The sequence below is a fragment of the Antechinus flavipes genome, chromosome 3, assembly GCF_016432865.1.
Source record: "Antechinus flavipes isolate AdamAnt ecotype Samford, QLD, Australia chromosome 3, AdamAnt_v2, whole genome shotgun sequence".
NCBI classification, from domain to species: domain Eukaryota; kingdom Metazoa; phylum Chordata; class Mammalia; order Dasyuromorphia; family Dasyuridae; genus Antechinus; species Antechinus flavipes.
The window spans coordinates 531,898,123-531,910,527 of record NC_067400.1 but is presented as its reverse complement, the minus strand read 5'-3'; the positions used below and the strand labels follow the sequence as shown (position 1 = coordinate 531,910,527).

The 12,405-nt window shown below is 34.6% G+C and overlaps 1 protein-coding gene across 14 annotated transcripts in view; it reads left to right on the top strand.

The window, feature by feature from the left end:
- Nucleotides 1-12,405, top strand: part of DLG2 (discs large MAGUK scaffold protein 2) — a 2,591,935-nt gene that overhangs the window by 1,716,874 nt on the left and 862,656 nt on the right. For all 14 annotated transcript variants that reach the window (XM_051987236.1, XM_051987235.1, XM_051987234.1 and 11 more), the window contains one exon: nucleotides 1,753-1,803. In XM_051987236.1, the coding sequence (XP_051843196.1) occupies nucleotides 1,753-1,803 (51 nt within the window). The remainder of the gene's footprint in view (nucleotides 1-1,752; nucleotides 1,804-12,405) is intronic.

Below are 12,405 nucleotides of genomic sequence, written 5' to 3'. Positions count from 1 at the left end.
GCTCCCCCCAGGCAAATATTGTTTCACATTTATTTTTGTTTGCCAAATGCTTTATGTTTATCTGGTCTATAGCAGATTCTTACTAAATATTAATTGATTGATTGATTATTGTTATATTGTATCCATTCAATCAATTCAAAAAACATTTTTAAGTATATATTACCATTTTCAAGATGCTCTGCTAGAGGGGCAGGTAAGTGGTACAGTGCTAGTCCTGGAATCCAGACACTCAGATTCATCAGGTCTCAGACACTTGATGTTCACTAATCGTGTGACCCTAGACAAGTCACTTAACAGTGATTGCTTCATCAAAAATCAATAACGTTCTTCTAGGACTTTGCTCAGATAAAGATCAAAAGACATAGTCTCTGCATTCACATTGCTTCCAGTGCAGAAGATATGAACAGAGACAAATATAACACATTGAAATATGGCAAATGCAAAAGGACAATAGAAAGTGTCCCAAAAATGTAAACCTAGATTACTTGAAGCAAGGAGGTAGGGGAAAGAAAGGAATGATGTTCAAGTTAAGTGTGAAGGGACCTCCTGGAAGCCTTAGTGGAGGATATGACATTTGACCTAAACCTTGAATAAATTAGTTTTAAGTTAAACTTTATACTATCAACATTTACTTTAGCAGAAAAAACTCCAATTTGTCCATGATCATAAGCCAGAGAATGTGTGAACTTTTTTGAATTAGGGGAAAGCAAGCCAGCAGTTAGCACTGTATGTAAATCATAATTTTGTAGTTGAAATTCTGAGTATTGCTGGTTGGTGTCCCAAATGACTGATGATCTTGTTTCAACGCTGCATCACATTCTGAACAAAAGAAACAGCCAATTTGAGGACTTTTTTTTCTTTTGTACTCACTCTCTTGCACTGAGCAGAACTCTGACTGCTGACAGATAAAAAATGTGGGAAGGGAATACTTCAAAGATAGTTGAAAAATTACCCTTCATGCATTTGTGCATCTGTTCCATTCCAAGGCATATGTTATATGTTGTCTGAGTGTATTTAAAATGCATTTCTCTCCATTAGGCTTAAGATCAATGTACAATTTGGTTGGATGGCTTAGCTGGTTACTCACTGGGAATTTCAAGTACCTTCTTTTTCCTTCTTTTCTCATTGTCAAAGAAGAAAAACCATGTGGATCTTACATCAGGGTCTTCCAATAAGTATGACATACTGATAATGGGAGTGGACTTGCATGTCCCTGATCTAATAATAAGGAGGCAGGATTCTCTGTGTCTTTCCCTGACATATTGCTTGAGGGTAGTAGTTTACTAGAAGAAATGGTACACTCTTGTACAGTTTTTATTATAAACATTGTCAGGTGCTCGTTCAATTTCATGTCTCATCATTGCATTTTCAATATGATTTTTGTTATATCCGCAAAGTTATGCTTGTAGCTTGCTTATCCTTTATCCTTGTAAAATGGGTATTTCATTTATCTTAGGGGAAAAAAATGTTCACACTAAGGGAATTAATGACCCCAGGATATTCCCAGTGAAGTTTAACTTCCTATGTTCTTTAAACTGGCTTGTATTACATTTTCATTTTGATGAATACACATAGTCCCTAAAGCCAGGAAAATCTTGCTCATGAATAATCCAAATGATACCATTCACCACCCCCATTTCCATTAGACACAAACACTCTTCCCAAATATCCTTCTTTTTTACAAAATTCAGCATATTTAATTTTTTTTTTTTTTGATTTGTGTTTAATGTTTGTCTTTTTACTTCTCCACAGGTCAATGGAACAGAAATTGAATACGAATTTGAAGAAATCACTTTGGAGAGGGTAAGACAAATTCAGGCTTTGTATTAAAACCTAAATCTTGCATTTCTCATAAAATACCCAAATGAGTTATCCTGAGAAATAGTGCAGTTGTAGATTATAACTTTCTGGGTTCCCACAGGGCTAGTAATTAATATGCTAATGAAATGGTATACAGATATGAAGGTTGACAGACCAAATGACAAGAACTGTTTAGTCATCAGAAATTATTCCCAGAAATGAGAGAAACAAATATCCTAGAAAAGTTTCATAAATTTCACAAAAGATTTAGCTTTTTTAAAGTATAATATTCTTATGATATAACTTTAAGGAACTTATATTCCCCAAAGATGGGTACTGTTTGGTTGTGGTTGTTGTTTTTGTTGTATCCATAATGTTCATAGTGGCTTTTACAAGTAGGTGCAAAATAACTAATTGCTGAATTATTAAGTTGAATTACTAGATAGTGTGGTTATATTGGAAAGAGCTCCAGATTTGGAGTCCAAATTATACAAATGTGAACTATTATTACTATCTTTGTTACTGCTGCTATAGTTGTTGTTGTCTCTTACCTCTGACATAGTTTGTAGAAAAATATAATAAAATTATTTTCCAAATAAAATTATTATAAGCACATACTGCTCTGGGAGGGCCATCAGAGCTATTAAATCTGCTGCTGTACAACTGCTGTTCCTTAAGTTTAGTTCTTCCCACTTTGTAGCAGAGAACAAGTCTACTCTCTCTTATGCGAGACAGCTTTTCGGATACATTTTCTCTGTGTTCTTTTCTCCAGTGTAAATATCCTTGGTTCCCTCAAATGATCTCTAAGTGAAATAATTTTAAATGCCTTTATGTTCATGGATGGCTTTTCCTGCATCCTCTCCCGTTTATCAGAACTCTGTTTAAAATAGAATACCCAGAACTGGACACAACACTCCAACTAGGGATCGACTGTGAGGAAGTACAGCAGACCTGCCATTTCCTTAACAAGGGCATTCTATCTATTTAATGAAGTTTAAGTACGACCTAAAATTTAAAGCTAGCAATAGATTAGGGAGAGCTAGAATAAAGTCCAGTAATGACATAAATTTAAATCACAAACAATATAAATCTGAAAACAACGTTGTATATTTTCTATTTCAACTCACTCCACTTTTATTGAAGAAATTTGGGGCAAGAGGGGTCAAACAGTTTGCCTAGAGTCATATTAGCAAAAGAGCTAGGCTGTCAACATCTCCAATGCAATATGCTTTATTTATTATTTCTCTTTCTTTCCTCTTACTTTTTATTAAATTTGAATGGTTCTGAAGGGAAAAATCCAGTGAGGATTTTAGTGTTCTGCAGATGGGTTCTTTAAAAAGCCTGTGATCAATTCTGACAAAATTTCAACATCATCCTAAATTGGGAGAAGTGGGACCTATGTAAAGTAAGCACAGATGTGAAAGAAGGAACACAACAGCTGACTGCAACAGCCTGAGGAAAACCCTGGTGTAAGAGTCATTATGATTTGAAAAGGCTAGGTTAAAAGTTGGCATTTGTATGGTGCAATGGAAAAAGCATTGAAATTGGGTGCAGAATTCTAGCCTCTGTCTAGCTATCAATGTAATCTCAGATCATCCAATTAACCTTACTGGATCTCAGGTTTAGCCGTGGAGGATAGTGGATAGAGTGCTAGTCCTGGAGTCATGAAAACTCTTCCTGAGCTCAAATCTAACCTCAGACACTTACCAAGTCACTTAACCTTGTTTGCTTCAGTTTTTGTTTGTTTATCTCTAAAAAGAGAAATAGAGAATGAAATGGCAAGTCACTGCAGTGTCTTTAACAAGAAAAGCCCAAATGAAGTCATAAAGAGCTGGATAAAACTGAAAATGCCTAAGCAACAATACAACAATCTTAGATAAGATATAGCTTATCTGCTAAGTCAAATATAGACTGCCATATGCATAAGATAAAAAGAGATCCCACACAATAAATCCCCCACATTGACATAACCAGAGATTCTTTGTTATTAAATATTAGTTGTTATTGTTGACAATAATATTATTACAAAATTTGATCACCCCACTGAGAATCCTCACACCGTAGAACATATCTGTATATTCCTGCCTCTTGCCCTCACATCACAGCATGTTGTTGATGCTTACTATTCCACCAGTTAAATAGGTACTTTTTAAAGCTCAGCTTGGCTAGCAATTTTGACTTACTAGGTACTGATTGAATATTTGTCACATAGAATTAGATTGAATTCTACCAAAAGACATATATTCCCAGAGCCACAATACATTAATCCATTATCAGTCATTAATAGCAATTAAGTGGCATATACCATCAAGCTAAAGACTCAGAATGAGAAAGGAATAAACATTTATTAAGTACCTACTAAGTGCCTGGCATCTGCTAAGCACTTTACAAATATTATCTCATTTCATTCTAATAACTCTTTGGAGTAAGCACTGTTATTGTTCCCATTTTTGAGGAAAGCAGAAAAACAACACATAAGTGACTTGCCCATCTCTCACAACTAGTATTTGAGGCAAGATTCAAACTCAGATCTTCCAGATCGTTTAAGTTCAGAATTCTATCTACTGGGCTACCTATGGTATACAATATAAACACACAAAAATCTTAGTTATTGATACAATGGAAAGTTTGACTTAAATTTTTTAAATCATCAAGAAGACTCACCTTCCAGGAAGTTTTTTAATGTAACTTAATATGTAATCAATATATCAAGAAGTATGTGAAAGGCATTGGTGGGATTTATAAGAAGAGAAGCCAAATTCAGCAATCATGTCATCCATAGTGGCCTTCTGAAATACTAAGCATATTTGTCAAATCAGTTGTATATATGACCAGTATAGAAAATTTTTTAAAGTAACTTTCTTTTGAGAAATAAAAAAAAGCAAAAAAAGAACATGTTTAGTGTTTCCTGAAAGCTTGAATCCTGACCTTGCTTGTGGCCCAGTCACATTCTCTTGTGCTTACTTTCTTCATCTATAAACTATGAGGGTTGAAATAGATCAATTGGGTTTCCTCGCAGCTCTAATATCTGTGATTCTTTCAAACATAATACCCTCTAACTTATAGGTGGTTTTGAGCAACAAATAAAATTAGACATCTAAAGTTCTTTGCAAACTATTCTAGTGCTATCAGAATGTGAGTTATGTTTATTGCTAGCCAAAAAATTATCATTTATCATTTTCTTTTTTTTTCTTTTTTTCATATTATAGCTTTTTATTTATAAGATATACGCATGGGTAATTTTTCAGCATCGACAATTGCAAAATATTTTGTTCCAACTTTTCCCCTCCTTCCCCCCACTTACTCCCCCAGATGGCAGATTGACCAATACATGTTAAACATGTTATAACATATGTTAAATACAATATATGTATACATGTCCATACAATTAAAATTATCATTTTCAATCATCCAAACTCGTCAATGTCAGCCGCAGAAACATTTAGGATTTCTCATAGAGAATAACAGGTAGGGGTGTGTGTGTGTGTGTGTGTGTGTGTGTGTGTGTGTGTGTGTGTGTCAGACAGAGAGAGAAAAAAGAGAGAGAGACAGAGACAGAGACAGACAGAGAGAGACAGAGAGAGACAGAGAAAGAGAGAGAGAGAGAGAGAGAGAGAGAGAGAGAGAGAGAGAGAGAGAGAGAGAGAGAGAGGGAGAGAGAGAGAGAAGGAGAGAGAGAGACACAGAGACAGAGAGAGAGACAGAGAGAGACAACGTGAGAGAGAGACAGAGAGAGAGACAAAGTGAGAGAGAGAAACAGAGAGAGAGAGAGAGAGAGAGAGACAGAGACAGAGACAGAGACAGAGAGAGACAGAGAGAGAGACAAAGTGAGAGAGAGAAACAGAGAGAGAGAGAGAGACAGAGAGAGACAGAGACAGACAGAGAGACAGACACAGAGAGAGAGAGAGAGAGACAGAGACAGAGAGACAGAGAGACAGAGACAGAGACAGAGAGAGAGAGAGACAAAGTGAGAGAGAGAGAGACAGAGAGAGACAGACAGACAGAGAGACAGAGAGACAGAGACGGAAAGAAAGAAAGAGAGAGAAGAGGGAAGGAAAAGGATATTTCTTCAAGGCAAAAGTCCTTATCAAGGTTTTAACATAGATAGATAGATGGGTAGGTAGGTAGATTCTATTGCAGAATATCTTCTAGTTTAGCAAGTTTTCCTGTTTAGGTTTTCCTGTAACCCTCTTATAACATTCATGATAGTAATAGAAATGAAGGTTAAAGATTTTTATAATTCTGTTATTTTTCATTCATTTCTAACTCTTCATGATCCCATTTGGAGTTTTCTTTGCAAAGATTGGAGTGTTTGCTATTTCCTTAAGCAGTTCATTTTTGCCAAAGTGAAACAAATACAGTTAAGTGACTTGCCCAAGGGCACAACTAGTGTGTTGAGACTGGATTTGAACACATGAAGATGAGTTTTCCTGACTCCAGGTCAACCATTCTATCCACTGAGCTACCTCGTTATCCAACAGTAATGGAAATAAAGAAAGGGTTAAAGACTTAGCAATCTGGACATTTGAAGTATTTTTTAAGATAAGTAGCAAACATTAAGCTCTTTTCCCCAAGATTGTAGAAACCCAATGACCCAAGTGATATAACAGTGGTATAACCCAGTGGTGTAACAGCTAATAAGAGAGAAAAGCAGGTTTTGAACAACTCATGTCTTCATAATTTTAAGACTTATCCTCTACCCAGATATTCAGGCAAGATTAGCATCTCTGATATAAAAGCTTACTACTGACTTTTCAGAACTGCTCCTCCTTCAGTGTCCGCCTGGTTTAACTAACTTTCACCTGTAGCTCCAAGAAGCTATAGCTTGTGCAGCAATTATACCTTAGTGAAAACCATCTCATTAGTCATGCTAAACTAGATTGAGGATAACCAATAGACCTCAGAACTCTCAGTGAGTTCAGGGAGGGGGGTGTTTACCCCAAACATGTGAAAACTTCCCCTGGTGAAATAGGAGGAGAAGAACAATTTATTCCAATAACCATGAAAGCAGCTTACGAAGGCACTTGGAGCTCTTAGAACTTGGTCAGAAGGTCATCCAGGCCATCTTTAGTTGTCTTGACTTTTGTCTAGACTTTAATAACTCTGGAAGAGAATGAAGCTAATGATTTTGTACAATTCTGTCTCATTTAAATCTAATTCGTATGCAAGTCAAGACATCAAGATGTCTTCTTCAAAAATGAAGGACAAACAATAAAATATGGTATCTAATAAATGTATGTTTGTCTGTATGTATGTGTCCAGATGCATATATATATAGCTAATTATATGTGTGTATAAGTATATGTGTGTATATACATATATTTGTGTATATATGTATGCATAGATATCTATATATACAATATGTATATGAAGAAGAAGAAGGGAGAGAAGAGAGAGGAGACAAAATAATTAGAGAAATGAAAGGGAAAGAAGAGGGGAGTGGATAGAAGAAGGGAGGAAGGAAGGGAGAAATTCGGGGAAAGGAAGAGATAGACAAGGTGGAATAATATATGGAGCATTGAACTTAGCATCAAGAATCTTTGGTTCAAATTCTGCCTAAAATTCTAAACAGCTGTGTGACCCTAAATAAATATCTTAACATTTCTGTACCTCAATTTCCTCATCAAATAGATAGTATTTGTATTTTGAAGGTTGGTGCTGTTATCATTTTATAGATAAAGAAACTGAGGATATAAAGATTAAATGACTTGCTAAGGGTCATATAGTTAAATATCTGAGAAAGCATTCAAGCTTGGGTCTTCCTGACTCCAATCCCTATCCCCTACACATTATGCCACCTAAATTCCTATAAAATGCATCAGACTGAATGCCTACTAAGGTCCAATTGATTGTGTGTGAGTGTGTGTGTGTGTGTGTGTGTGTGTGTGTGTGTGACAGAGAGGAGAAAAACAGAGAAAAGAAGGCAAGAAGAAGGATATTCCTTCAAGACAAAGGTCTTTATAAGGTTTTAACATAAATAGATGGATGGATGGATGGATGGATAGATAGATAGATAGATAGATGGAAGATATAGTATTTATGATGATGGGTCAAAATGAATGATTTTATTATGAAAAGGAAAATGAGAGATTGACTTGCAGAAACAGGCAAACAAATAATTAAAAAATATGACTTCCTTTTTGCCTAGGTTAATAATTCTATTGGGATTATCTGAGCTCTCATAATATATGTATAGGAAAACTAACCTTTAGGTTGTAGCTACAAATACTATTTGTTTAAAATAAAATCTCTTAGTGGTCTCAGCTCTGTCTCATGGTTCACATGGTACTTTTGGTCAGGACCCCAATGTCTTGTGGGTAGAACTTTTGCTGTGGCTTCCTGTTATGTCCACATTTTTGTCAACCACCTCATGTGTTTCAGTGGCTTTTACAAAAGCTGCTTATTTTCTTTCCTGCCTTGGTAGTAGAAATCTCATTGCTTGTCTTCCTTCTCCAGCAGCTGCTTTGTTATCCTTCTCACATCTGAGAATGGGCAGCTTGTTCAATGGAGAACTGTGTTACAGAGAGTACCATCTCTGGGGCTTTTAAGATCAACTGTATCTCAGGACCTGATTGTCACAGCCTGCTCTCAAAATAAATGTTTCTTGCGTAAATTCTTCTGCTTTCTTAAATTCTCATCATGCCTCTTGCTTCTGATGGAAGGTCATAAAACAGAGTTTGGTAGCAGAATAGCATTTGGCAGGTTGCAATAAACCATAATGCCCCAAAGCTCTCTGGAATAGGTCTTCTTTAAACTAACCCATTATATTGTTCTAACTCCCTGTAATAAAGGAGCAATATAACAAGGTGGTGGCAGAAAAAAATGACTGGTGTTGGATCAATGAATTTAGGCCACTGTTCCCTGGAACATTTTCTGTTTATGGGGCCAGAAGGCCTTCGGACATGGTTGAAAGCCTTCTGCGCTGCTAGCCATTGGATTTGAATGTCAGAAAAATTAACTGTCTCAAGATAAAATACAGAATTTAGAGCTTTTTTAGCTACTCATTATTCTAAATTACCTTTAAGTATAATTTTCAGAGCTTTAGAATTCTGGGAGCTGCTGATAAAAACACCTCTAGAGATTTGATTTAGATAAATCTGGACAAAAAGCATATAGCTGATATTCATTTAATATTTTCAGACTTGCTTGATTTTCTCCACATCTCATAAGAAATTATAGCCTTTCCCTTACCCTCTGAACTCTTGTCACCAAGTATTAACTCACTCTGATTTTTATTAGTACTAGTGCTAAATCCTATATCACATCCGGTAGTTCATAATTCTCCTTGTTTGAATAATACATACATATAATTCTACCTGACATCTTGGTTATATTGGATTTCTGATTATGGTGATATAGTATATAAAGGGGTTTCAGTGCTAAAATATTTAAAAGGGAAACAATTATGGAAAAATATATAGCACTTGGATTTTGATTGAAGACATGGGAGAATGGTAAAGAAGGCTATAGACTGGATTCTAAGCCCAAAGATTTGGGTCTTAATCACTAGTTACTCTTATTGTTTGTGTGAATTTAATTCCCTTAACCTCATGACCTCAGTTGGCTCATTTGTAAAGTGTTGCTTAAATGAATTTCATGAATTTGTTATACCCCACCACACACATATACATACATATATATGATTCCTAATACATATTCACACATTTCTATATGTGTGTATTTACAAATGTATATATGTGTTGTGTGTGTGTGTGTGTGTGTGTATGTATTTGTGTGTGTGTGTATGTATAGCTCTACTTAATTTTCCTTTTACAACTTTATTTTATTTTAGGAATTTAAAAGCTTTAATGTAAAAAAAAGGTCCTGAAAAAGATCTGTATCACAGCAAAAGATTAAGAATCTCTATTCTATATGAATTTAAAGGGTGTTTTAATTCCTGTGACATAACAAAGTCTAGGCAGGCTCCTGTACCTCCCTAGTTCCATTCCTGTCACTACTGGCACTATACCAGAGTGTGCTGTAGGCACAGAGTACGAGGAATGGAAAGGTATGTGTGGGAGATGAAGTATCATGTAAAAGGGACAGCATTAAGGCCAGGCTAAATCTTCTTTGGGCCTTTCCATCTTTTAAACTATAAAGTTTGAGGAATCTTTAATCCTAACTTTTTCTTACCCAGCGTGGATCTGAATTTATTAAAGATTATAAAATGAATTGGACTGGTTGCCTTCTAAGATCCCATTACTTTGTGTGTGTCTGTCAAGGTGAGAAGAAGAAAGGGAGGAAAGAGAAGAGAGATATTCCTTTAAGACAGAGGTTCTTATCAGATGTTTAATATAGATAAATGGATAAATAATAGATATTGAAAATTATTTTTCAATATAGTTACTTTTAAACTTTCAACTTTTGTAATATTTATCAAATAAAACTATATGTGTTACTATAGGTATACATAGATATATATATAGAGAGAGGGACATGTATTCATATGCATATGTGTATATATGCATATATATGTGTGTTCATAGTTCTATCTGTAACTACAGATCCAGCTATAGATATATGTGTGTGCATATGGATACACACACACACACAAACACACAGAGTAATTATATTTACTCAAAAACCTTTTTTGATGATGGAAAGTTTAAGTTTAATAAAGTTTGAACCTGCATAAAACTGTTCTGAATATAATTATTTGAGTGCTGAACTTAAGAGTTCAGCAGACCTGGGTTATAATTTCCCCTTTGGCACTTTAATAACTATGTGACCATAATTAAATTGTTTTCAATTAACCTTTACGAGAATCAATAACTGTCCTGCTTTGTAAAATTAAGAGAAATATATGTATAATACCTACATAGGTGCATACATACAATGATGTACCTAATTGTTTATATCTTGTCTTGCCTATTAAAATGTGAAGTCCTCCGGTGCAAGGACTGTCTTTTGCCTTTCTTTGTAACCTTAGTATTTAGCATAGTGTCTGGAACATAGTCAATACCTGATTAAATATTTGTTGACTAACTTTTTCCTGACTTAATTTATAGACTTGTTAAAGGGTATATGTGAGATAAGGTGTATGTGCTCTACTGGTAGCCTCTGGTTGCCCATAGCTATGATAACTTTTATTTTCAATAATCTTATAATTATATTATAATAATTGTAATAATCTTATAATTAGATTATAATACTTGTAATAATCTTATAATTAGATTATAATAATTGTAATAATCTTACAATAATATTGTAGATTAGAACTTGAAGGAATCTTATAGATCTTCTAGTTGAACTCTAGTCAAGTTAGCAAGCACAGGTATTTTACAAATAGGGAAACAGAGGTTCAGAGAAATTATGATTTGTTTAGGATCACAGAATAAATGGGAGGGCTGGGAAGCAAATTCAGATTCTACATTTTCAAGATGAACTCTCTTATCAAGGCTTCCTTCCTTTAAGCTATACTTTTGATCTTTACTATCTCTGCATAATTAATTCTATTTTTGCTTTTCTGATAATATATATGCAAAATACATACAATAGGATTATAACTGATGCTAAATATTCCTCTTTCAAGCTCCAAAAGTTTCTCCCTGGTTTTAGTATTTTAGAATTTGAGAAAACCCTTTTTCTAATGTCCATCATGATTTTTTATTTTTTATTCTTTCCTTTCACTTGTCTTTTGAGACTTCCATAGACATGGAATACTGCACTCAGATTAAAAAAATATCAATGCACTAAGTAGAGTCTGGAGAAGATATGGATAAACATTGGTTATATTTTTGAAGGGGGGGAAACCCTGGGATTTCTGTTGACCATAAATTCAATATGAGTCAGTATGGTGACAGGGTAGTCCAAAAAAGTTCATTCAATCTTAAATTACCTTGAGGCGAATAGGGTCCCGAATAAAAGAAGTTATCCCATTACACATATTTTAAAAGTTCATGTCCAGTTCAGTTTTGTATACTATTTGAAGAGACACTTTGACTTGCTAGAATGTGTTCAGAAGAAAGTGACCAGGAGGCTGAAGGGATTCAAAGATATTTTATTTATGAATTGATGAGAGGAAATCAGAAGATTTATTCTGAACAAAAGCCTTTGGGAGGAGGGAAGTATGTGTTATATTTTTGTAGTGAAAATAAGCTATATAAAAGATTGATCAGACATATTTGGCCTGACACAATAGGGAAGGAAAAATTCCAAGAAGCTACAGGAAAACAAAATTTGGATTAACATAAGAAAGGGCCACCCAATAATAAAAAAGACTAATGTTTTTGAGTCCTAATTGACACAGTGGATAGAATATTGTATATAGTGTCAAAAAACCTGAGTTCAGGTCCTGCCTCAAGGACTTATTAGCTGGGCCTCTGGGTAAATCATTTAATTTCTTAACTTCTGTTTGTTTCCTCATCTATAAAATGGAGATAATAATAGTATTTAACTCCAAGGGTTGTTGTGAGGATTAAAACAAGGTGATGTTTGTAAAGTGTTTAGCAAACTTCCTGACAACTCTTAAATACAATATGAATGTTAGTTGTTTTTAGAAAATAATATTATTATTAACAAACAAGACTTAAGTGATTACCTAGTGTCACACAACTAGTAAATGTCTGAGGTCAGATTTAAATCCAGGTTTTGCTGACTTTAAAT